The sequence below is a fragment of the Corvus hawaiiensis genome, chromosome 1, assembly GCF_020740725.1.
Source record: "Corvus hawaiiensis isolate bCorHaw1 chromosome 1, bCorHaw1.pri.cur, whole genome shotgun sequence".
Classification (NCBI taxonomy): Eukaryota; Metazoa; Chordata; class Aves; order Passeriformes; family Corvidae; genus Corvus; species Corvus hawaiiensis.
This window is the reverse complement of record NC_063213.1, coordinates 83,321,120-83,345,947: the sequence shown is the minus strand read 5'-3', so window position 1 is coordinate 83,345,947 and position 24,828 is coordinate 83,321,120. Positions and strand designations below refer to the sequence as shown.

Here is a 24,828-nt window from a genome sequence, read left to right as displayed (position 1 = left end):
AGTATCCTGCATTTCAATTTTGTCATTGACAGCCTTCTGTGTTGTGCAAAAAATCATCAGCAACCATGCAGGCTTGTCAGCTCCAAATAATAATAAATTACATTCCAAGAAAGAGGTATCATATTCTTCTTCTCACCTCTGATCAGCATTCTGAAGGGATGGGAAACAGTCATTGCAATAGAAATTACTTCTTTGTTCAGGGAGTGCTTTGTCAAATACAGTGCACTCCACCTCTCCTCTCAGGCCTCATATCTGAATGCTAGTGCTTCCATTTTATGAAAAGATTCAAGAAATAGTATACACTAGATGCAGTCTTTCTCTGATGGGGAGATGAGGAAAATAAATGCATGCACAGTCTTGAAGGAGACCCAAAAACACAGGGACAAGCAAAATACAAACCTCCATCTTTCTAAGAAATTACTAATTTTATATAATACAATCACGCACCGCACTTACCAAAGGTTATGGCTACAACACAGATTTATTTCACCATTTGCTGAAGAAATCCAGTGATTTAATGCTGCAGACTTGACTCAGTTTCTTCTTGCAAGTCAGCCAGTCACTATGATCTGCATCTCTCTGCATCCTTATAGAGCAGATGTTAGCTGTAACCAGTTACACTTAAATGTCTTTATCTTGTGAGATGTTTATGTGCAAAGAATTTAAATTAAAACAGTGATTTGTCTTAATTCTTTACACCATTGCAGCCTCTGACCAGCAACATATCCCCCTATTGTAAAGGTAACTGTACCCATACTGACATCCCCACATTTTCTAAAATGCAATTATGTGTATTAATCCAATATCTTAAGGCATTAGCCTAGATTTAAATCTCATTTTAAACTTAATACACCCAAATCTGAAGGGAACACAAGAAGTGGCTTATAAAGCCCACACCTCCCCATCCCATGAAGATGGTGAGTATTCAGAATAAAGTTATTCCAAGGGGATAAAAACATATGGCCATTCATTCCCTTCAACTTTGTATGGAAGACTGCTGTGAATATTTTCATTAAACAGCCAGGAGCATACGATGATCACACTACTGTGGAAAAATGTACAAGACTTCTGTTTCAAGGCATCCAGTGACAAAAGGGTAGATCATACTGTTGACATAGAAGTAAATAATTTCTAATTACTAATAACATTTGCAATTCTGCTGATGACAAGGCCATGGAATTTGGAGTAAAATTGGAAAACTCAATCAACAGCATGCCAGACATCTTAAACATGTATTTTCCCAAAATTTTAATTAAAAAGGTATCTTTTGAATCATTTAGCATCAAAAGGAGGCTGAGGGGAGACCCTATTGCTCTTTACAACTACTTGTAAGGAGATTGTAACAAGGTGGGATTGGTCTCTTCTCCTAAGTAACAAATGACAGCGTAAGAGGAAATGGTTTCAAGTTGTGCCCGGGGAGGTTTAGATTGCGCGTGAGAAAAACTTTCTTCACCAAAATGGTTGTCAAGCTTTAGAACAGGCTGCCCAGGGAAGTGGTTCAGTCAGCACTCCTGGAGGTATTTAAAAGATCTATGGATGTAGCTCTCAGGGACATGGTTTAGTGGTGGACTTGGCAGTGCTGGGTTAATGCTTGGACTCCATGACTTTAATGGTCTTTTCCAACCTAAACAAATCAGTGATTATCTGAGTACAGAGTCTAAGGATGTAACATTGCCGTAGACCCAGGGCAGTAGCTATCATCTCTACACTGTATCACATACATTTGCTGTATTATACACACACCACACATACACTAAACATGGGACGCCCGAAGTGTCAGAAAGGTCCCAGAAACACTGTGGCAATTTCTCCATATTTTTCAGCAAATCACGTTATGGCATGCATTATAATGTTAACTGCAACTTCATGGGAAGCTTGCCACCTCTTCTGATTACAATACTTGCTTCTTCTGAAAGACTAGAACTCACAAAGCAATTGAGAATGTTACATTTAATTTCCTTTACCATCCTCATTTAGTACCAGGATTAGATTCTCGAGCTTCGCAGGAGCTGAGCGAGCACCTCCAATTTCATAGCGGAAAACAGCAACCCCCATTCTAGCTGGTACCATCTACTTTTTATTTTACTTTAGACTGGACTATTCAAAACAGCTCATCCACCATGTCATAAAACTTCATAATAAATTTCACTATCTATAAAATGTTGATTAGTCATGCAGCAGTCTGTAATAAAATCCCATAAATCCCACAAAGCTGCACCCTGCTGATTTACATTGCACTTACAGGAAAAAGGAGACCAATATACAACTTCATGCTTTATTGTTGCATTATTGCCACATTGACAACTACAGGAAATTTATTTTGCAGTCATTTCAAGGTAACATCTGAACATCTCCTGTGCTTATATGCTATTGCAACAGATTTTTAAAGTATCAGTAACCATTAGTAAGAAATCCAGTTCACCAGTTTTGATTATTTTGGACAAGGTAATGCTTTGGTAAGGACATCTATGTATAAACATGGATACCTCCCAACAATATATAATACGCTTTCATACAGAGACATTTTCTAAGCATATACAAATTCCTGCACTCTAAAAAGCCACTAAAGCTATCTTAAGAGCCATACTCCATTGTACAAACTCACATATCTATCTAAGTAATCAGAGACAAAAATCAGGTATTGTTTATATATGCTGTATATATTGCATTAACAACCAGGAGCAGTAGTTTGTAATTCGAAAGCATCCGTGCTCCAAACTTTTACTGTCAGAATGGAGATGTGGTGTGGCTTTCCAAAGCATTTCTACCAGCTGTTTGTTACAAGACATGGAGCAGAGGTACCCAGCCCCACCTCACAATGTGCCTCCACACTGAGGTTTAGTTTTCCACTGCAGTCAATGGAGCCAAGAGTGATCCAGCTCATCCTGAAAGACACTTCCCTTTGGTCAATGATGCTGTACCTAAACTCTACTTACTGTCCTGACTGCACCACCACTGACTACACTGGGGTCTAGACAGTGTCTCAGATGTAGGCACAGCACAAGGCAGAGCTGAATCCCACCCAGCTCCCCCTCAGGCCAGCAGGTACCAGAAGTGCCTGCAATGATCCGCTCCATAGCTGACGCAGCACACAGGCAGCTCCGGGCTGCACCATCAACCGCTCCCTGTCCCAAGCCCGCAAACATTCCTGCCAGCAAAGCATCTCCTGCAGAGATTCCAAGAGGCTCAACAATGCTACCCTTATAAATGAGTTGCTCAGGTGTGAATCACTTTTACACTCATAAGCAGCTACAAACAAGGCCTCTGCTGCACTGACATCAGAAACAGAAAACGTATTTGAAAAGTTACGCATATTCTAATACAGAATAATTCTTACAAACAACACTCGTTCCTTAAGGCAAGTATGGTTATCTAATCAAATTGAAAATAAGGGCTGCATATATAGATTGTACATCCTTCCTTGGGTTTAGAATAAATATATCCAAGCATATAATTTTCAAAACATCATTTCCATTTCAAGCCTGTGAAGAGATGGAAATGTCAGGTCCCTCGCACCCACATGAAGTGAGTTATTCCACTTGTGAAACGGGCCATACTTCCCATTATTTTGTTGCTGTTGTTTTAAAACAGCTACTCAGGAAACAATTATTTAATCTGAAGAATTTAAAAAAAATAATATTTTTTAAACTTTCCTCACTGTTTTTTAACCATAAATTAACTGGTAAAGCCCCAAGTGACCCCAAAATTTCACTGATTTTCCAGGTGAATGGTTGCAGCATTAGCTCCCACTTTTTTGACACCATTAGGAACTTTATAAACCTGGAGAGTACTAAAAGCTGTATCGTATTTTTAGTCAGTTAAAAATAGAAGGACACTTTAAAAATGTAGGTAGAATGCATAAAATTTTTTTCCTGGTTTTTACAGAGATGAGTTATAGAAGGAAAATGAAAGAGCTAAGTAATTTTGAACTGAGAAATCAATTTAATTATGTGGTTAAAACTAAAACAATTGCTCTATTTGAAAACACTTTTTACTCCCTTGTATCACTACTGTCCTTCAGAATAAGAAGACTAGGAAAAAACATGATGTGCAAAAGAGGTTGGATCATAAACATATTTACTAACAGTATCTCTTAATTTCAAATGGTCATCTCAAATTCAAAATTAAAAAAGGTAAACAGATTTTTCACCAACTTATTTTAAATGCAGTATGGAGGGTCATGAATTCCTTCAGCTTGTTGTTGGAATGGGAAATCATCTCCTCAGAAATGTCTCCCCAGTGAGACTCATGAGATCACAAATGAGTTGTCTACAGCAGCAGTGTTCTTGTAATTTTGATTTCTCTCTCCTCTCCATACCCATAGACCACCAGAGGGAAAAATCTCAGCAAGACTGTGCGAGTGCAAAGGGGTGTAAAGAAGATTCAGCGGGATCTCTGCCCACTTGAGAATGTATGAGGGCCCTTTTATCATCTCCCTGGCTGAATCCAGAGGGCACTAGGGTGTAACACCATAGGATACTGAAGGCTGCAATGGTTCTATGTAATCAAGACAACCACTGACTTCTGTCTCAACACACACAACGAACTCCCTCCAGACAGTAAACGTACCAGTACAAAAGGGCTGTTCTTCTTTACTGGCTTAGCATAATAACTACATTAACTATCTGCTACTGTGAGTCCATAACTAAAAGTACACATTTTAAGCTCATTAATCCTATTATTCGTACTGAAGTTTTTATCTTGGCAATAAGAAAATCTTATAAAAAAGCACCCCTGATCAGCAAATACTCAATACAGAATTTTCCATCTGGGATAACAACTGAAAAATGTCTTCATTCTTCTTAACCCTTGAGAATTAAAGTAAAAGAAACAGCGTATTATTTTAGAGGCCAATTTTACTGATTTGACAGTGTGAATACTAAAGGGTTTTTGTCTTCTCTTGAAAACTTAGTCACTGAGAGCAGTTTGGCAGAGATCCTGACGGGGAGCTCATTTGCGAGGCTGGTGGATGTGCTGTTTGACGTGCTGTGGGTGAGGAAGCTTTTCCACAGAAGGATGTGGTTTCTGATGAGCCACCTGAGCTGCAGCTGGAGGGAAGTCCTTATCACCCTGTTCGAAGAACACAGCAGGAAATGTTTAGGAATCTTAAAAGTGTACTTTCAAGTTCAAATTGATCTAAGTTCTAAAAACTGTGAAAATCAGATGGAAAACAGTGTTGCATGTTACTCTGGAGTCCCCCTGTACACATTCTATCTTTCTGTTCTTCTAGCCAACTTCAAAATTTTTTCTATGCAAGCTTCACTTCCTTCCAGTTACACACACTATCCAATAATACAGTATCTTAATGTGAACCTAGGGAAAAAAACCCCAAATATTCCTATCTTCAGAGGTGTTTGGTTTTCACACAGCCACTAGAAAGAACAGACTATTTTAAAAGGAAGTTAAGGCAGCACAAAAAGCCTTTTGTAGGAACCAGAATCATAGAATGGCCCGGGTTGGAAGGGACCTTAAAGATCGTCCAGTTTCAACCACAGTGCTACAGGCAGGGATGTCTTCCACTACATCAGGCTGCTCAGGACTCCATCCAACTTGGCTGTGAACAATTCCAGGGATGGGGCATCCACAACTTCTCTGGACAACCTGTTCCAGTGCCTCGCCACCCCCAGAGTAAAGAATTTTTCTTAACATCTGATCTAAATCTACTGTTTCAGTCTGACTCCACTCCTCCTTGTCCTGTCATTCCATGCATTTGTAATTAGACTCTCTCCATCTTTCTTGCAGGCTCCCTTCAGGCAATGGAGGGCTGCAGTTAAGTCACCCCAAAGCCTTCTCGTTTCCAGGCTAAACAATACCAGTTCTTTAGGAAGAAAGTAGGATCTAAAACTACTTAGGACTCAAATCTTAGGGGTGGCTGGCTTTCAAGTTTAACATGCTCTTTTAACCAGGTCTGCTGGTGTTAGCTCTCAGGTGCTGCTGTTGGGCAGTCTCAGTTCAGGTGTAACCCATATGTCACTTATTTACCACTGCCATTTCTAGGGTCAGTCCCATGAGGCTTTCAAAAAGCAACAGGAAGCAAATACTATCCATGCTCAGTGACAGGGGGACAACAGCACCACAACTTCCCTCTTCAGAAAGTGGGACAAACATACCATAAGCCAGAAGCCCCCGGCACTCCACTGGCTCACAGGACAGCAATCTTTCACAGTTTTGTTTTGGTTTTGTTTCAATCACTACATTAACTTGTTAGATTTTGCTTTTTTTTTCTCTAGTCCAAGTTGCTTCCAAGTTTCAAAGATCTCCTCTCCTCAGACTCAACATTTTCTACCTTATCTCCCCTGACGCTGCCAATTAGCCATTCCTTATGGGCCAAGGAAAATGGCATCAGCTCACTCTTTCCACCGATGGGATCTGACACAACCACAGCATCTTACAGTAAACCACATTACAAACCCCAGGGATGTAAGGTAACCATCACATAAAGCCATGATAAAAACCCTGTCACACAATGCACAAGGCACAAATTACTGATCATATGATTAATGGCTAGTTAATACTAAGGATTTACAGGTCCTGCCTGGTCTTAAAATCCAGGGAATAACACCCTGAATCCCAAGTACCTCAAGGCACATATGGCAGCTAAAACACACTATCTTCAAGCACGTATCCTTACAGGCAGAAGTGTTGCTCTTCATCACAGATCAAGCTACAGCAGCCGTTTAATATGCAGCCGCTTCCAAAGGAAATGAATGCAGTAATATCTAGCTTAGATACAAAAAGATGATCCAATAAACTTAAAGTGATAAAATTCAAAGGAAAATTGTGGAAATAATTTCAATGAATAATTTCAATTCCACACAAACCCAGAAAGAATGTTCAAAAGACCTTACATGAATACAGAAAACATAAAGCCTTTTCTCACAAAAGAGAAAGGGGTATGAAAATGATTAATTTTGCTCTGATTGGCGGTAATTCTGAAAAGCTTACAGTAATTTTGCTATGACTGAGAGAAATTTACTGATAATCTTACCCTAGCAATGACACCGGAGATGAACACCGCTGGTTTAGGTGGGCTGAAAAAAATAAGAGGGATTATTTGTACCAGTTATTTAGAAGGTAAAAATGAAAAAGACATCACACATACAATGCAAAAAAGAAGTGGCATTTTTGGCAACTGATTAATGTTTCAAATAGAGAAGACAAATTTCCTCTTCAAATGACTATTGCTTAGTAGAACTTACTGCAGCCAAACCCAGACCAGTAGGTTTTGGCTGCTATTACTTCACATTGATTGTGACAGCAGTAAGAGGCTAGTCCAACAATACTGCTTCTTACTTAAAGCTTAGAGTCTTTGTTTGCATTAGTTTCTTAATCCTCAAATTTTACACATAAGCTGCCAGCAGTAGTTTATGTAGTAAACTAAACAGTAGGCTTAGTGTATTTGTACTGCACAATGAAAACTGTAGCTGGACTAAAGTCACTGCTGTGTTAGAGAGTAAAATAAATTTCAAGTTTACATTTGTCAGTCAAATGAATTAGGATTCTGAGTCTCAGAAAAAGCAACACTCAGTACTTTAAATCACAGATTTTCAAGCAGGTAGTCTACTCTCCTACAAGAAAGAGAAACATGTCTGTAATAAAGCGAGTATTAAAAAACATGAAGCAAAGCGTTTCCTGGTTTTTCATCTGCAGAACCTCCATCCACACCAACAGGAAGGGACTCTTCACAGCCGGAGTCCTCTGAAGCTCGGTCAACACAAGCCATCGGTCTCCCTGAGTCACTGATCTCCTGAACTGACCACCTCTGCCTGGAGGCCACAGTACAGCCACATCCAACTGCTTGCCCTGCTGGCATTGCCAGCATCTGAATTACAGACACTCAGCAACCCCAGTGGCTCTGTGGCAAGTAAAACCACACAACTGCATGGAATCTGCAGAAGGGTTGAGACCTGGAGCTCCAGAGAGTCTCCACAATAGAGGTAATTCTCCTGTAAGAAAACCATGTAACCTGAGGCACTGCAAAGGAAGCAGAGTGGGGAGGGGAAGGTGTCCCCCGCTCTGAGAACATCTGTAACTGAGGAGTCAGAGCAGGTGGTTCATTACCTGGACCACAAGAAGGGTTCTACCCTGAAATGTTACGGCTCACAAGGTTGGAACAACACAAAACAAACACAAATCAAATGACTTATTAGAGGAATGACAGTGATTACTATGATGCATTTTACAACTACACAGCTTGTAAAAATTTATTAACATGATGTTGTGTGAAGACAACAAGCAGCCCAGTATTAAACTTGATATAATGAACTCATAAATATTGTCTGGGCCCTGTTTAAGTCACAGTATTGCTACTCAGTCTCTGAACAGCCTGGTTATTTAACAAGGCTCAGCATCCCTCCTAGAAATTTTTAAAAAGTCAGAAAGAAAAAGACAAGACTAGAAAAGAAGGAGAAAGGAAGAGTTCTGCTCTAAAATACTTCCATGGAAGAGCAACAGTGATACTTCCTGCAATAAGAAATAATGTTTTGATAGCTGTATTAGACTTTTTCAACCTAATTTTCTGTCAGTACAAACTAATAACAAGCAGAGATCAATAGCAAAACACTTCCTTTTCATTCTAATTGTACCGAGCCAATTAGTATGTTACAGTCTGCATGAGACTTACTGGATGCTGAGCAACAATCTCAAAGAAATAACTCTGACTGAGAAAATACAGATATACCGCAGTGGCTCAAGGTACGATTCACAAACTAACACCATGACATTATAAAGGAAATGAACAGTAAATGGAACAAAAAAAGGTTTGGCAATTTATTCTTGAACTATACATGGAATCTGGCTTTAGTCACACTCAGAGAAACTGGTTATTACTTGACATTGTGTCATTAACAATACTGGATAATGAAAAAGTTAAATCAGATGATTTTTTTTTATGTTCTTAACATGACCTTTCAATGTTCATTATGCTTGAATGATGCATGAAATTCAAATCAACATTTCCCCAACAGAGCCTGTATTTGCTCAATGTGCCACAACCTGTTCACTGACTACCATACTGCATGTATTACCTGCTGTGTGATTCGTAATTCTTGCTTTAAAAACAAGTGCAATGCTCCATGGCTTTGGCCAAAAATGACAACCAGAAGGAATCTCTTGCATAATGGTCATTTCAAACACAGCTTTTACCCCTGCAAATTGCAAAAATGGTCTCAGAAACCCAGGTCTCCTGTTGAAATATCATGCTATTAATACTCAAAGGAACCAAACCTGCAAGTGTTAAGTTTCCCAAGTACATGATAGAGCTGGATAGAGTTAGAATTTTTGGGAGATTTCTGTACTTACTTTAACTTAATTGTATGTTCTTTTGTCTCAGGAATTAGGTTGAAGATCCTGTAAAGATCATTGTCATTTTCAGGTAAGCTAAAATCCAGCCTGAGGTTTATGCTTAAGGTAACTGCAGAAGCAGCTAGCACATCTTTATGAAGAAGATGAAAGTCAGCAGTACCATTTTCCTCATAAAAACTATATTCTTTAGACACAAAGCACTTATCTTGAACTCTGTCATGATGTAACATGTTCAGCCTTGTTTATGCATTGGGTTCTGCGACTGTCTTTAGTTACGCTGTCTTGCAAACACAGATTAGGGCTCTCCCACAGGTGTGTGGTAAGGCACCAAAACACCTCACCTAGGGTTCATGTGGAGCATTCTAGGATAGTGCTGACACATAGGGAACAATCTAACAGGAAGTCAGAGCTGCAAAAATGTATCTACTCCCAGATGCGGCTGGAACAGTTCTCTCAACTTTCCCCCTTGTTTGTCCTCTCCATGGATTTTTGACTGGACTCTTCCTGCTTTATGCTAGATTTCCAGCTTTTAAACAGAAGAACTAATGGTAAGACTGACCTAGCTTCCAGCTTAAGTGCCTCTACCCTCCATCCACAAAGATCTTACAGAAGCCCTGGCACTTGTTTCTGGCTGCCCTGGGTCTCCATGACCAGCTGCGACTGCACACAGTAATGAAGCTTCAGCTCTCTACTTAACTCATTACACAGACAAAATACTTCACTCCTATGGAAGACACACCAGCCTAATAAGAAGTTCATTTCTATGCATTATCCTGTAGCAGGGAAAAAGACAGAAAGCTGGCCAGAGATGCGAATGATTGAGTGTGTCAGCATTTATGTTCATGTCAAAGCCACTGGTTTTCCTTACATTTTTACCAAATTACATTGCTTCAGAAAAAAATCTTTAAAAAATTAATCTTGTTCATTATCTTTGATGATCTATAGAACCAGAACCAGGCCAGAGCATATATAATCACACATCTATACTAATGAAGAATTCAACAGATCACAGAAAGGCCTGGATAATCAGTCACTGATTCATGCTTTAATTTCATTCCTAATGAGAGAAATCTTTCCACAGATGAACTTTGTCATAATAAATTCAATCTCTACTGCCAGACTTCCAAACCATGGGCTTTTGTGGACCCAGATTAGCTGCCAGGACCATAACTCTGAAATTGCACTCTGAGGCATCTACTGGGATTGCAGTGTTGCAACATTCCTCATTATCTTTCCCAAGAACCTCCTGAAAATAGAAACAAAAATGGAGAACAGGCCCAAGCTATCATTGCTACATTTGTAAAACACTTTCAAGTGCTTTAAATTCTATTGGTGTTTTATGCAAAGCACAACCTACATTTCCAGTATTTTGTAAGCTGTGATGGTTGCTCTGAGGATATACTTAATCTGATGAAAATTGGTTTGACAGATGTTGTTTTGAAGATGCAGCATTTGTCTAGGCATCAGTAAACAAGAAAGCAAAAAAAAATTATTTTCTGACAAAAACTGGTTTAGTTTATACATATATGTGCTTTACAGCTATTTAATGCACATGTTTATTTAAAGTTAATTAATAGCCACAGCTGATACCGTGTAAGGAACAGAGTTTTGTGTTTGCCAAGACTAGTTAGTGTTTCTGTCAATACTTTCAGAGCAAATCCTTATTTTGTTATAACATATGGAGAAAAAGAACACATCTGTTAAGATCCAAGCATTCAGAGAACTTACCCTGATTTTACATGTGTGATGCTGCACCTGTTTAACATCAGGATTCATTTATCCTGACTGTATCCAAGTAGAATAAAGGTTTCTATTATTTCATAATACTTAGCTTAAATAAGATCTTTATCTGACATGGAAGGTAAATCACAAAGAAGATTAAATACTTGAAAAAATCATTAACTAGAAGAAATGAGGCATTAATAATACTAAAATCTTATGTCTTCACCTTAGAGGAATTGGTTGAACTGAAGTATGACAGACATGCTGTAAAGACAAACCCAGTGACACAGAAGTTACTGTGAAATCTCCTAGAGGCTACAGAACACGCATAGGGCAGATGAGTATTTATCCAACTTCATTAAAATAAAGAAACAGAATAAATCAGTTTTCTAATTTAACAGGGAAATTTACAGTTAACTGTATCTCTATCTATAAATGCAGTGAATGTGCACACACACGTGCAGAGGCTGTGCATGTCTACGCACAGAGATTACACAAATTCACAGCTGTTTCAGAGTGGTCCCAAATGCAGAACAAAGCAGAGCACATTCCCACCGCTGTGGGGGGGATGAACACCTGCAGCCACTCTGCTGTTTGCAGCACCCAAATTGCCCACTGCAACCCTTACCTGACGGGATGGATTGGATCTAATGCTGGCTTCCAGCAGCAGTTTGAATTGGAGATCCAATCTGGAGGAAGGACTATGAGCACTGCTCACAGTGCAGTCCAAACCAAAGGACTCCATTCGGAGTTGACAAACCAGGAAACATCCCCACACATAAGCATCGTTCCTGTCCACATGAACATAAAAGCTCCTAAAGTCTCACTGTAGCCTGACAGTGCAGAAGGTGAGTACTCCATGTACACTGATGATCAGAAAAACCAAAATAACATGCCAAGAAAGAACAACAAAAAGCAATAGTAAAAATAGTATTTGTTTAATTTAAAAATAAAAAACCTGTTACCTCAATTAAAATATGGTATTCAGGCCAGGAACACTGGAAGTGAAGAGTGAGAGCAAAAATAAAGATGGAAAAAATAGCTGAGAGAGCAGAGAGAACCTACATAAGGAGAGAACTAAAAACTATTAGCATACAGTATACAAAGGAGTAGGTAATATTGCTCTCATTTACCTTCTTTACAGTATAAGTAGAAAGTGACAAATGCAGAAGACTACATTTAAAATTATTAATAGCAGATACCTTTACAATAGAATTAAATGTAGAACCTCCTGAAAATAAGGCCTCAATCTCAAAATTTCCACTGTGACAACACTCGAAACAGGTTAGCCTACTTTAAAAAGGACAAAACTACATAGATGGAAGGCTTTTGTTAGACTAGGAGATTTTTTTGTCAAAGTATGTTAGATGAAAGTTAAATCATTAAACCCGTGTTAAACTAATCTTCTAGTTGGAATGATTCATACTTATGATTAAAGAATGGGAATGATTCATATTTATCTTTTCATACTCATGGGAATTAATGGTATGTTTTATCACTGCTGATTACCTTTTGCTCCTTTAGGTGCACCTGGCAAACAGATATATGGAATCTATAAATATGTGCTTTTGAAGACTTTGGAACCACAAATTATGTCATCATTTCTAACTATCCAAGAATAACACTAGAGTCTGTGACTGGGTGTTTCCTTGTTGTAATCAAATCATCCAGTGGCTTGTACTGCGACTCATAGCTGGCCTTTAGTTGTGGAAAGCAAAGGAGAAATTTCTGTGACAGACATGGAGAAAGCAAAGGAGAATTCCTGCAAGCCAAAGAGATTGTGTAGCTCCACAGAATCTGGAGTTACACCAAGCTCCCTGACCCTGCAGGCAAAGGCAGCACACAGACAGCACAACCCTTGTCCCTCCAGCACCCCAAAACAGCAGGGTTTGAAAAGTGAGAAAGAAAAGTGAGCAGAACTTTCCACTGACCAGCTTCCCCTTTATTTCCCTGCTCATTTCCAAATAAACAGCATTCACTTTCCTTACAATTTGCTTAGGCAAGCAAAATGAAAACCATAGATGAAATAATATGATCTGCAGTTACTCATTGATCCCCCAACTGCTCCCTAATGAGAGAAAGTTTGGTGGGTTTTTACCCACATGGTATTCATTCCATGAACAGAAAGTTCCCCAAGTATTCTGAGCAGAATATTTTTTCAGTCGACAAAACTTCATACTTTAATCCTGCCCTTCTATTTCTGCAATTAAAGGTATTGTGTGCAGTTGTTCAAATCATCCAGCTTAATCTTCAAGGTTGTTTGAAAACTTGTATTTTCTGGTTATGAAACATAAAAGTTAACTAGTCTTAGTTTCCATCTAATGCTTCTCTAAAGAAGTCCAGGTATGTCTTTATAGGGGTGCTTATTTGAATTTACATAGTTGCCTTTTGATTTTGGCATTGTCTGCAAAAATAAATTCCAAGATCATTAAAACCACACTGAGATGATCAAAGACACACTTCTCAGCAACAGAACAAAACTAACAAATACCCTGCTCATCAGCTTCCTTGAAAAAATTTCCCGTTGGTTATAATAAGTTTAGGTTATTAATTTTCTGGATAGAAAAGTAATAATTAGTCTGACTGACTAACAGAGGGAAATGTTTTAGCTGATTGCATGGGGACATACAGTATCTGATACTCTATGATGATTTATCCTGTTGAGGTCAATTTATTTATCTGCCAGAGCTTTCTGATCTTTAAGATCATCCACAGGATGGCACTGTTGAACCTCAGAGTCTCCTGTACATGAACTAGGGAACAATCTCAGAAACATCCAGGTGCTGCAGCAAATACTAAAACAAGCAAAAAGCAGTACTTCCCCTTGATGACAAATCTTGACGAAACGCAGTACGTACACACACACACACACAATTCATCCACATACCTACAGACAGTACTTTGGGGATACAACTTTCTTGTCCACGAGTATTAGGCTGTGCCCTGACACACCCCAAGAGAACAAAATGCCCTAACAGAAAATTTTAATTACTATTTGTTTTGCTATTCACATACAAGCAAATCGGGTGTCCTGGTCTGTTAATGAGGTGGTAAATGACTTGCCATTACATTTAATAGCAACTGATTGACATTCATTATTCTTACATTCACTACCAATGAATTGCAGCATATGGCCTGATTAATCTCACCAGCCTCTCATTCATCTTTGGTTTTAGTGCATGTATTAACCATAAAAGGAAATTATTTAGGAAAGATATCCACCATCTCTTATCTATATTGTTTCACATGATATTGCTATCAGAGAATAAATTTCTCTTTCATGCTGCCTTCTGATCACAAAATGAAGATTTAAGTATTTCACCTTTTCTATAGACTCAGAGGATTTAGAAGTAGTCTGCAGCTCTCCAACTTCTGGATGATTTATAAAGGTTCAGCCTTGTTATTGCAGTATCTCCATTAGCTCTTAGTGAACACCAGTGACCAACTTCTCACATACAGAGACTGCAGCATTAGCCCACTTAATAATCTGTAACTACTTAACTGTGGAAAAAAGAGAGGTATGAAATCTGACATAAAGCAAGTAGTGCTTAAGTGGTGACACAACTCAAAGGAAACTCTAAAATAAGGAATTAAATAGGGTAGACTTCAAGCATTTGCAAAATGAGCAAAGACCATGGTGCAAAAGGGAGAGAGGATCAAGTCTTCCATGTGTTTGTCAAGTGCTGAAGTGCATCCCCACGCATGTTCCCGTGACAGCAACGCGCTTCCATGCTGACAGTATCATGACCATGGGCCTGCACTGCAGTGTCTTGGCTACAGAGGCACAGGAGCCAGTTGTGGCACTGTTGTACTCCTCCATCTCTCAGCAGATGAAAGATGGAGTGCAACTGCAAGAACAGCATGATGCTGTACTAGGAATACAGGATGTCAGTGTAGTGAGAAAGACACAAGAAGGTAGAAGCTGAGAAAGTGAAAATCTTATCACTTCTGTCCAGGTGAAGCTGTGTTTGTCTCAGAGACACACAGCCGTGGCCCAGAATCTCCCAACCTTTCCTGTTAAGAGTTCATAACCTGAATCTTGCTTTCCAGTGTTTCACAGTATTAATCATTCAGTAGATGGGCACCTTTGCTCTTCTACTGCTTTAAGCAGTTGCAGTATCATTTGTTATTATCCCTAAAACCACTGCAGACATGAAGTCAGATATGCAGGCATCTGCACATGGATAAATACTACATCACCTTCCACATCCACACAACTGTTGTGAGGAGCCTTCTCAACCCAGTTTTACACCGTGCATTCTGAATGGTTTCCATTCCACAGTCGCACCCTACTGTTATGTGAAGCTCTCCAAAGCAAACGTCTCTGCCCACAGCATAAGGGACCATGAAGAAGTTCTGACCATTTCAATAGGCCACTCCTAGGGAAGCTCTGAACACAATAAAGGATGTGGTGGAAGGTCATGAAGATACTCTGGTAGTATCAGATCCCAGCTGAAGATTGTGTAAGCTGACTCTTCTTGGCCAAGAACTTGCTTTAGTTCAAACCCTGCCAAAGTTATTGACACAATTTTCCCTTCTCTCCAGCAGCAAGTGGAGGAATAAATCATGTCATCCAGACATAGAAAATATTCTTTAAGTATGCAATTTTATATTCAGAGCTCACATAGGAGCAACAGAAGATGGAATTAAGAAATGTTTTAAACTTAACAGCTTACTTTTAATAGCAAAAAACCCCCTAGTCCCTAATACACTTTGCCCAGCTAAGTTTTTACTGCGACACAAGACAAGGAACAAAGTTCTCCCAAAGGGATTCAGACACAGGTGCATCTTTGTTTAAATGAACTTAGTGAAGTGCAATTTCTCCACAGAGAAGCTGACCTCCACTGACCTCAGAGGAAGCAACCACTCAATTCCTCTACTACCATTGCTACGCCTGTGCTGAGCGGTGGCCGTTTTCCATCATTTTCCATCTAGAAACATCCAGTCACGTAAACATTATCAGAACAGGCTGTTTCTTCCTTCCATACTCATCTTCAGGGTTTAATTTAGAAGGTCAATATCAGATATTACTACAGACATCTGCAAAACTTCCACTGTCAATGGGACAGGGACTTGGTGCCATGAAAATACACGGAAAATGACGCTGATGAAATCAATAGCAATGGGATTCAAAGCATTGCAATCTGAAGGATGTCAAGAGGAGTTCTTAGGCACTAAGCTTTCACTCTGTGTGAAATAAATGTCTAGCTTTGTAAAGCGATAATAGAAGCCATGACAAATCAAATGGGTACAGATCAATGTGCTGTTAAATCCGAATATAGTTCTAAAGTAGTACCCATTCGTTTCAATGGGATGTAGAAATCTTAAAGCAACTACAAACTCCTGAATGTCAATACCAATAGGGATTTTTCTGTTAATCAAACAAGAATGACTGCTACATTTCTAGTTCAATCTCTTAGAAAACCAGAAAGTGGCAGATCTATTTGTCTGAATGGCTTTTAAATGCTTTAATAACAGCAAAAGCAGTTCATTTCCTTAAAGAAGTACTGTAACACCTGCAGGATAGCAGGTGACCACCTGGCAGCATTACCTTCTACCATACAGAGCAGAGTTAGATCACATTTTTTCTGTTTGTGATGCACAGGTAGCTTTGCTTCTTCACTTTGTTTCTATGGGACAAATAGATGAGCCTCTCTGAGGAATGAAAATAAAACATACGTGCACAGTCTCAGCTGAGGTTACATTTATTAAGCAGCAGCACTACTGGTGATACTTTATGCTGTGAGTTTGCGCTAGTATTTTATACTGGTCATTTCCATGCACAGCACAACAGAAAAGAAAAAAGATGCCTAAAAACGACTCACTTTGTCCACTACCTGGTGGGACAGTTGTGGCTGGAGTACTGTCTAAAGCTACGTTTCTATAGTTCTAGTTGAAGGGTGTCCTCAGCAAGAACAGTTTTTCCAAAGCAACTGCCTGGTGGTAGTACCTCTGGCCACTGCCTGGATGTTACAACAAGTGACAATCTAATAATGGGAGCTGACTTAAGAAATCATTACTCACCTTTGAAAAGTGTACCTAAGTATGAGCTTATGTTGGATTAGCAAAAATAACCATACCATTCCTCTGTATGCTTCAAAAACCTGTTTCTGTCATCCTGTGTATATCTGGACATAGAAACATTTTAATTAATGGCTTTTTATTTACTAATGAAGTGGGGTATGCTTTGTAGAAGCCTAATAACATGCAAATGCAGAGATTCCTCACGATTCAGGTAATTTTTACTCTTATGTAGTGCAGTGGAGTCCCAGTACATCAGTGTGAATATTACTGAAAACATACAACACCACAATCAGATTTTCAAGCAATTAAAAAGTGAAAATAGCAATTGTCACAATAACTACACCATCTATCATACACACAACCAATTTCTAAACACTACATAACTTTTGTTAATGTGGTGTGACTCACAGTTTACTCTCTTCAAATTTTCACATTTGGAAGAAACATTTTGTAAATATGAGACATTTCTACTACAGGAATGTATTTTCCATTATTTATCTCTTGGTTCCATTATATTTTCTTATTTCCCCTCCCACCATTAAGACTCATCAATATGCTGGGACACCGACTAAACATCTGCGTAATGCTGACTATTTTAAGAGTTCAGTATAAAACACATTCCTGTTGAGTTTTCATTACAAAAGCAAGTGGTTAGAGGGAGCTCAAGATCTACAGGAGAAAGAAGCAGAGGAAATTTTTTAATGGTACTTTTTTGGCAGGGGATACAGGGAGGTAACGATCCTGTCCTTCTCTAACAGCCTTTTAGCCCCCAAGGGCTTGATCCCAAACCAGTAGTGTTTTGGGTTGTTTTTAATAGCAACACATTAACTGTGCAATAGTGGCAAGTTAATCACCAAACTGCTTATCTTCTATGATGTGATGACTTTGGATAACGTATTTCCGAAGTTGGTGCTTTCCTGAGAAAGCACCTCTGTAACTTCCAGCATAATCACTTCACATGTAAATACATCAGAAATTTGGAACTTGTAGCAACCAAATTTTGCTTCAGGCTGGAGTGTAAGATGATGCACTGCCTGATTCAGCTGAACTCTCCTGAATTCACATGATCTTAGAGCTCAAAACTTTTGCAATGAGAAGTCTTAAAAATACTTTAGAGGAACAACAGCACCAATTTGGATCTTATCATTCTTCCTTTTTTAAAATCAAAGACTCAGGGAGAAGATAAAAGATATACTGCCCTGGGATTGCTAAATCAAAGAACACAGGAAAGGATTCAGATGGCTATCCTGCTTTCATCAGAAAAATGTATCATGAAAGAGTTTGAGAGACAGAGTAGAAATCACTCTGACAGAAATGCATGTATCTGAGAAAGGTCTCAGATTCCATTAAGGCTCTACATTCTGGTCTGATACCTTACAATATAGATAATCTTAAAAAATTGCTGCCCAACCTCCCCCCCCCCCCCCCCAAAATCCAAGTTTTCATTTAACTGAAAATCAGAGGTATTACTCAGATGAGGGCTGCAAAACATAAAATAGCACAGTGGAATGCAACAATGCTAGAAGTAGCAATAATGTATTTTGGGAATTGGTGTCTATCTGTGGTCACTTCTCAGTCTCCAAGTGACTTCCAAAGCACCTACCCACGTGAGGTGCCAGTAAGTCGTGAGGCCAGACTACATTTCAGGCTGCTCAGACACAAAAAGCTGTGGTTCAATGAAAATCTATTCTCTGACAGGGGCTGAAAAAACCCCAAACACATGTATTACTACAGCTTTTTGGTAACAACCAGATAGCTGTGACTTCAAAAAGCTCAAAATAACAACACAGTCTGAGATATTTACTGCTTGTACTTGTATTCATTTACAATCCTCCTTTTACATTATTTTCTGAGATCACATTTTATAAACTGGTATGTGTAAATTTTTGACCAACAAACACATTTGCACACTCTTTTCATGTCAAAAGCCTATCCATTCATTCTATCACCACAAAAAAGCAAATAGAGCAGGTGTAAAGTGAATGTCCTTAATTCACCAAAAGGCTAAATAATTTTCTAGTTTTCATCCTCCATATTTATGGAAAAACTTTGTATTAACCAACATGGCATTTCTATTATTAACCTGCACTGTCAAGAGAGGAGACAGATCTCTAGTGTATTCTTGCTCTGAGTACTTGCTGCTATGACATTAAAATTGACAGAAGGGTATTGGGCTCCTGTCATATTTATTTAAAATCTTCATACAGAAGAAGCCCATAGAGACATACCCTAAGCACCCAGATGACAGCAATGCTATTGCTGCTACATAATGGCCAGCTGCAAACTGAAGTTTAATTTCATTTTTGCCTATCAGAGGGATCTCTTCTACTTACTTCCAGTTGTAAAGAAATGTCCATGAATTTTACAACAGCAATCCTCATTCATAACTGTAACACATGAAAAGAACTAGAAAGTAAAGCATACAGAAGCTTTAAGGGAGAAAAGCAAGTTCTGTTGTGAAGCTCTGCTACAGAGAACAGTAACACTTCCTGATGCAACCTAGAGAGGGTAATAGCACAGGCCAGAGTTCAGAAAAAACATGGCGCAATCGTGCTACTTGATCTGTGAGTGGAAGTAAAAAGAGAAGGGTCTGTTCTTCCTAGGTTCAAGAGTTTTGTGAATATTGGGCAGAAGTACAGTAGGGGAGGAAACTGCAAGGAGAGGGAAAGGAAAGGGAAAGAGCAAGGGGAAGGAAAAAAAGGAAGGAAAAAAGAACATCCTCTTCTCCAGCAGTACTGCTTGAATAAGCATCCGGAAAACTTCCTAAACAGTGGAAGTGTAAGCTCCTATGACAGGCCTAGAAGAGATATCCAGAGATATGCTCCATGTCAAGCTATCTTGTTTTGTAGACAATAGTAACACTAGAGAAAGCCAATGAAAAGACAATGCAAAGATGCCACTGATCTGCTATGAAGTGCTCTGATGTAGGTACTACAGGGTATCAGTAACATGTTGCTGTGGGGCTTCCTGCCTCATGCAGAAAAAGGGCTCAACCATGACCTTGTTAAGCAAAGGGAGACAACACTGGTGCACAAATAGTCTTTCTTCTCCCCCTTTTCTGTGTGGGTGGGCTAAGTATAATCACATGTATGCAATTCTCCCCCACCCTCTTCCCCCCCCAGTTTTATAGATGTGACCTGGAGAAATGATGGAAGTGTTTTATAGCTTATGCAGAGACAAGGAGCACTGCCATTCTTCTCAAAGACCATCAAAAGATAGATTTGCAACTCATGTGAAAAGCACTGATAAGCTATCAGCAGTAATGAACCACCAGGCATCTATGGGTTAATTTTGGTACCTATGCTATTTCCTGAAGCCTAGTTTCCATACAGACCACTGGAGATCCTCAGTTTTTTTATGACTCAAAATGTTATGACTTGAGCATTTGAAAGAGGAAAGCCACAAGTCTCCACAACAGAAGAAAAATGCATGGGAAATTGCCTACTGTCTGTATCTGTCTGTGCTGGCACGACACAAACCACATTGTGTGACAGAAAGCATCTACCTAGCATTGCGTCAAAGGGAGAGCTGTGATCACCCTTGGAAGGGGCAGAAGTCATGCTGATTTTAGCCTGCATTCGCTTTGCAGAGCTTCAGGTAACAGACCGGTGTTACCACTGAATGGAAACACTCCAGAAAACATGAGCTAAGCCAATTCACTATTATGGAAGTCCAGTCTGAAGTAATTCCTGTCTTTCTCTAGGTCTCACAGACTGGCAAGCAGCCTCTCATAACTTTCTCATAAACCTCTCAATGCTCAGAAAGTTTCATTTTTATTTCACCAAATGTTATCTCACTGTCACTCCTGGCATATGAAGCACTTTCATCAGCTGTTACCATTTCTTTTAGGTATGGTAATCTTGAGGAACAAATTAATTAAAAACTTAAACCAGACTGACAGGTGTGACTTCAGTAGCAGTTTTTTAATGGAAATGCCTATTTAGAACTTCAGGAAGGCTTGTAATTACTTCAGGTAGGTCAGATTTTAGATCAGATCAAAATACTAACATAGCAATGGAAAGGTGTAATTTGGTGGTGTTTATGTCCTTGGAAAATCTAAGGAAACTCAGTATCTCAGCTATTGTGCACATAATGCAACCATTTCAAATGCAGTTTGTAAACCTGAACTCTGGCTATTTTCATTAATATACTGTGCTGCATTTTCCAGAGGGCTTAGGCCTTCACAAATGTGACTGATTTAAACAGGACCACCTGTACCTCTGAAAACTGAGTGAAGAGTATTAAGTAGGGTACCTGCACTTGAGAAACCACTTCTGAATTTTCAGTAGAATGTGTGACTGAGCCTGCAGAACCACTATCACAGAAGCGTGACAGAAGAGAAATATCTGATATAATCCTCAGGGAAAATATGAAAAGAATTTGAGCACAAATTAACACAAAAACAGGATAAGCCAAAAGAACCAGTTGTTCACCATCGCACACATGCTTTTTTACTATAAACAATTTGGTTGCAATGACAAGGAAATACACTATTGTGTAAAACGTGGACTTGACAGCCCAGAAGATCATAATCCTTTTAAGCACAGAACAGGCAATGCAAGCCGAGGCCAACTCAAACACCATTCCTAACATGACCTTGTCCCTGGACCTGCACTTCAGTATCTTCCCTAGTGGTTTATCTGGCTGCATCTTAGGCTTGGTTAGCAGTGCCCATGAACAGATGCCAGGCCACTGATAACACTCCCATCACTGCAGTGATGTTCTGGGTCAGGGCTCAGGGCAGGCTGTCTCTCTGGAGGTTCAAATGCCCATGGCAGCTGCTTCGCTCTGAAGATCACCGGCTCATTCTTCCTTACATGGAGCATGTCATTGTGTATACGTCATTTTTTTGCACTCATCTGACACTGGCAGTCTACTGATCAGAACTCTGGTTACTTTGGACCAATACAGCTGTAGAGACAACCAAGACCTGGTTCCACATTGTGCCATCAAATAGTTTATAAGATGTGGGAATGACTGTACAAGGTCACACTCTGAAAAGGCTAGATGGCTCTCCTGGATCATCCAGTGTCTAGTATGTGTTGCTTTGGTGGCTCCTCCTGGACAGCAGCACAAAGGACAAGTGCTTCCTCCAAGATCCCTCTTACTAGAGGTCTGCCACTACACTTCAGATAGAAATTTAAAAATCAATCTCTGATTATATCACTTCTTCAACCTAAGAGAGTCTTGGAAACACTCATTCCTAACCTATTCTCTGGACATACTATTTACAGAGTTCATAATCCAAAACTGCCTTCAATGATTTGAGAACTAAGAGCCTAGTCTAGACAGTCTAAAAGACAAACAACACTGAAAAAATGGATAGAACAAATTATGGAACTGTAATTACAGAGCCCTCCATAACAGAACCACAGAAGGGTTGAGGTTGGCAGTGACCTCTGGAGATCTTCTGGTCCAAGTCCCTACTGAAGCTGGGCCATCTAGAACAGGCCGCCCACAACAATGTCCAGGCAGCTTTCTATTATCTCCGAGGATCCAGACTCAAAAACATCTTTGGGAAATCTGTGGCAGTGCTCAGTCACTCTCACAGGAAACACTTTTTTTTTTTTTTGACTGATGTCTGGAGGGAACCTCCTGTATTTCAGTTTGTGCCCATTGTCTCTGGTCCTGTCTCAGGGCACCACTGAAAACCACCGGTCTCCCTTTTCTTTGTGCCCTCCTTGCAGGTATTTATACATATTGAAAAGCTCTCCCTGGCTCTTTCAACCTCTCTTCACAGCAAAGGTGCTCCAATTTCTTCATCATTTTTGTGGCCCTTCACTGAGTTGCCTCTCTTCAGTAGCTCCAACTCCCTCTTGTACAAAGGAGCCCAGAACTGGACACAATCCTCTGGCATATCAGCCCTTCCTCCCAGTTTTGTGTCACATGCAAACTTGCTGTGGGCAACTCTGCTGCATCAGCCAGATCATTAATGAAGATGTTGAAAAGGACTGGACCAGATCCAGTACTGACCCTAGGAGTACACTACTAATTACTGGCCTTTAACTACACTTCTTCCACTGATCACGGCTCTCTGGGCCCAGCTATTCAACCAGTTTTCAGCTGACCTCGCTCTACTCATCCAGTTCATACTTCATATCCTCGTATTTCATATCCTTACAGCAGACAGCTTTGAAAGCCTTTCTGAAGCCTAGGTAGACAATATTGAAGGCTCTCCCCTTGCCTATCAAGTCGGTATTTTCAGTGCAGAAGTTTATGACTTCCCTTTGATGAATCCATGCTGACTTTCCTTTCGCTTTCATGTCCTTCTAGTACCCGAAAGTAGTTTCCATGATTAGCTGCTCTATCAGGATGTGAGATGAGGTAGACCAGCCTGTAGTTCCCTGGCTCCTCCTGACTGCCTTTTTTTAAGTGCTTATAAACACTGGGAATTTTCTTATTATTTTTCCAAGAGTTTCTATTAGGTGCTTCAAGAAAGCAAAAAAGCTATTATAAGGGTGGGACTGAAAAGTCAAAATTATGAATAAGATATTTTATTCTTCAAAAGATTTTAACTTAGCTGAACCTTTTAAGTGTCAAATATCATTCCATATAAAGCATTTGAAACTTTTTAAATTGAGACATAGACATCAGATTATGCAGTGATTATTCTGAAATAAATACCAAAGGTAATTGCAGAACTATGAATTCATGAAGTGATCAAAATACCCACATTTACATTTTATGGTTTAGAATCAACCATGTGCATATACATTCCTCTAGGAAAAACAGCAGAATAGTGAATTTCAGCAATATTACATTTTGCTATAGATATGGTCTTAAAAGTTACTATCTACCAAAATAGTTTTTACGTAGTGCTATTGCACAGTAGAATTCCACTTCCTCCTTCTCTGCATTTATGAAGTCAACTTCTGCATAAAACAACTCAACCATTCTAATATAATGATCTAACGGCCGAGAAACTTCCAGGGTATGGGAACTTCAGGATTTATTATATAGAGACTATAATATTGGAACTAAGCAGCACATGCAACACTAAAAACATACTGTACCACTGATACGAAGGCTAGACAAATGTTGAGCTCCTAAAAACGGGAAGATTCATGTAAAATTTGTAGAACATAGACAAACTGGAAAACAATGGGTCTCTGCAGTCAACACTGTTCATCTTCACAGAAACTGTGTGGATTAAGAGACATTAAAAACTTAACAGAAGACTGGTGAACTTGTGACTTGGCAGCAGCTTAGTCAAATCACATGAAATTTAACTTGTAAATGGCTTTTTTTCCTTCATTAGCCTTTTTACCCTAAAATAAAGCTGCCCAAAAGTTGGCTACTTGCTGTTTAATCCCATTTTGTGGGAGACTAGAATCATAATAGAGGAAACAAAGTCTCTGTCAAGAGTTACCACAGTAAAATATCAATAAAATTACTTCAAAAATCCAGTTCTGAGAGCAGAGAATAGGGAAACACTGGCAAAAGTGACACCCCAAAAATAATTCTACATCTGCAATATGTAAACAAAGGCAAACAAATGAAATTAGAGCCTAGGAGCTGCCTTTTATTTTAGTGGGCCTGAGATGCTTCATCCTGTTTATAGCTTGGACACAGAAACCTGCAACATCCCCTTTAAAAGGAATACATAATACCCTTCACATCAAGGTTTGCTTTGGCTGAGATGAATTCCACAGCTAGGAATAAATGCACATTTCATAAATAAGGCAATATCAAAACTTTAAGTAACAGTTTCTCCTACTCTAAGACACAGGGCCAACCTTTTTCCTATTGAAAACACAAAGCTTTTAACCAAAATATATT

At 39.3% G+C, this 24,828-nt stretch overlaps 1 protein-coding gene across 1 annotated transcript in view; it reads right to left on the bottom strand.

Annotated features, from left to right (window-relative positions):
- Window positions 1–2,261: 2,261 nt before the first annotated feature.
- The window catches only part of LOC125329661 (death associated protein), a 54,208-nt gene continuing 31,641 nt past the window's right edge, over window positions 2,262–24,828 (bottom strand). The window contains exons 3-4 of the mRNA XM_048311900.1: window positions 6,989–7,031; window positions 2,262–5,070 (exon numbers count right to left, since the gene is read on the bottom strand). Coding sequence (XP_048167857.1) covers window positions 4,951–5,070; window positions 6,989–7,031 — 163 coding nt within the window. The 3' untranslated portion in view covers window positions 2,262–4,950. The remainder of the gene's footprint in view (window positions 5,071–6,988; window positions 7,032–24,828) is intronic.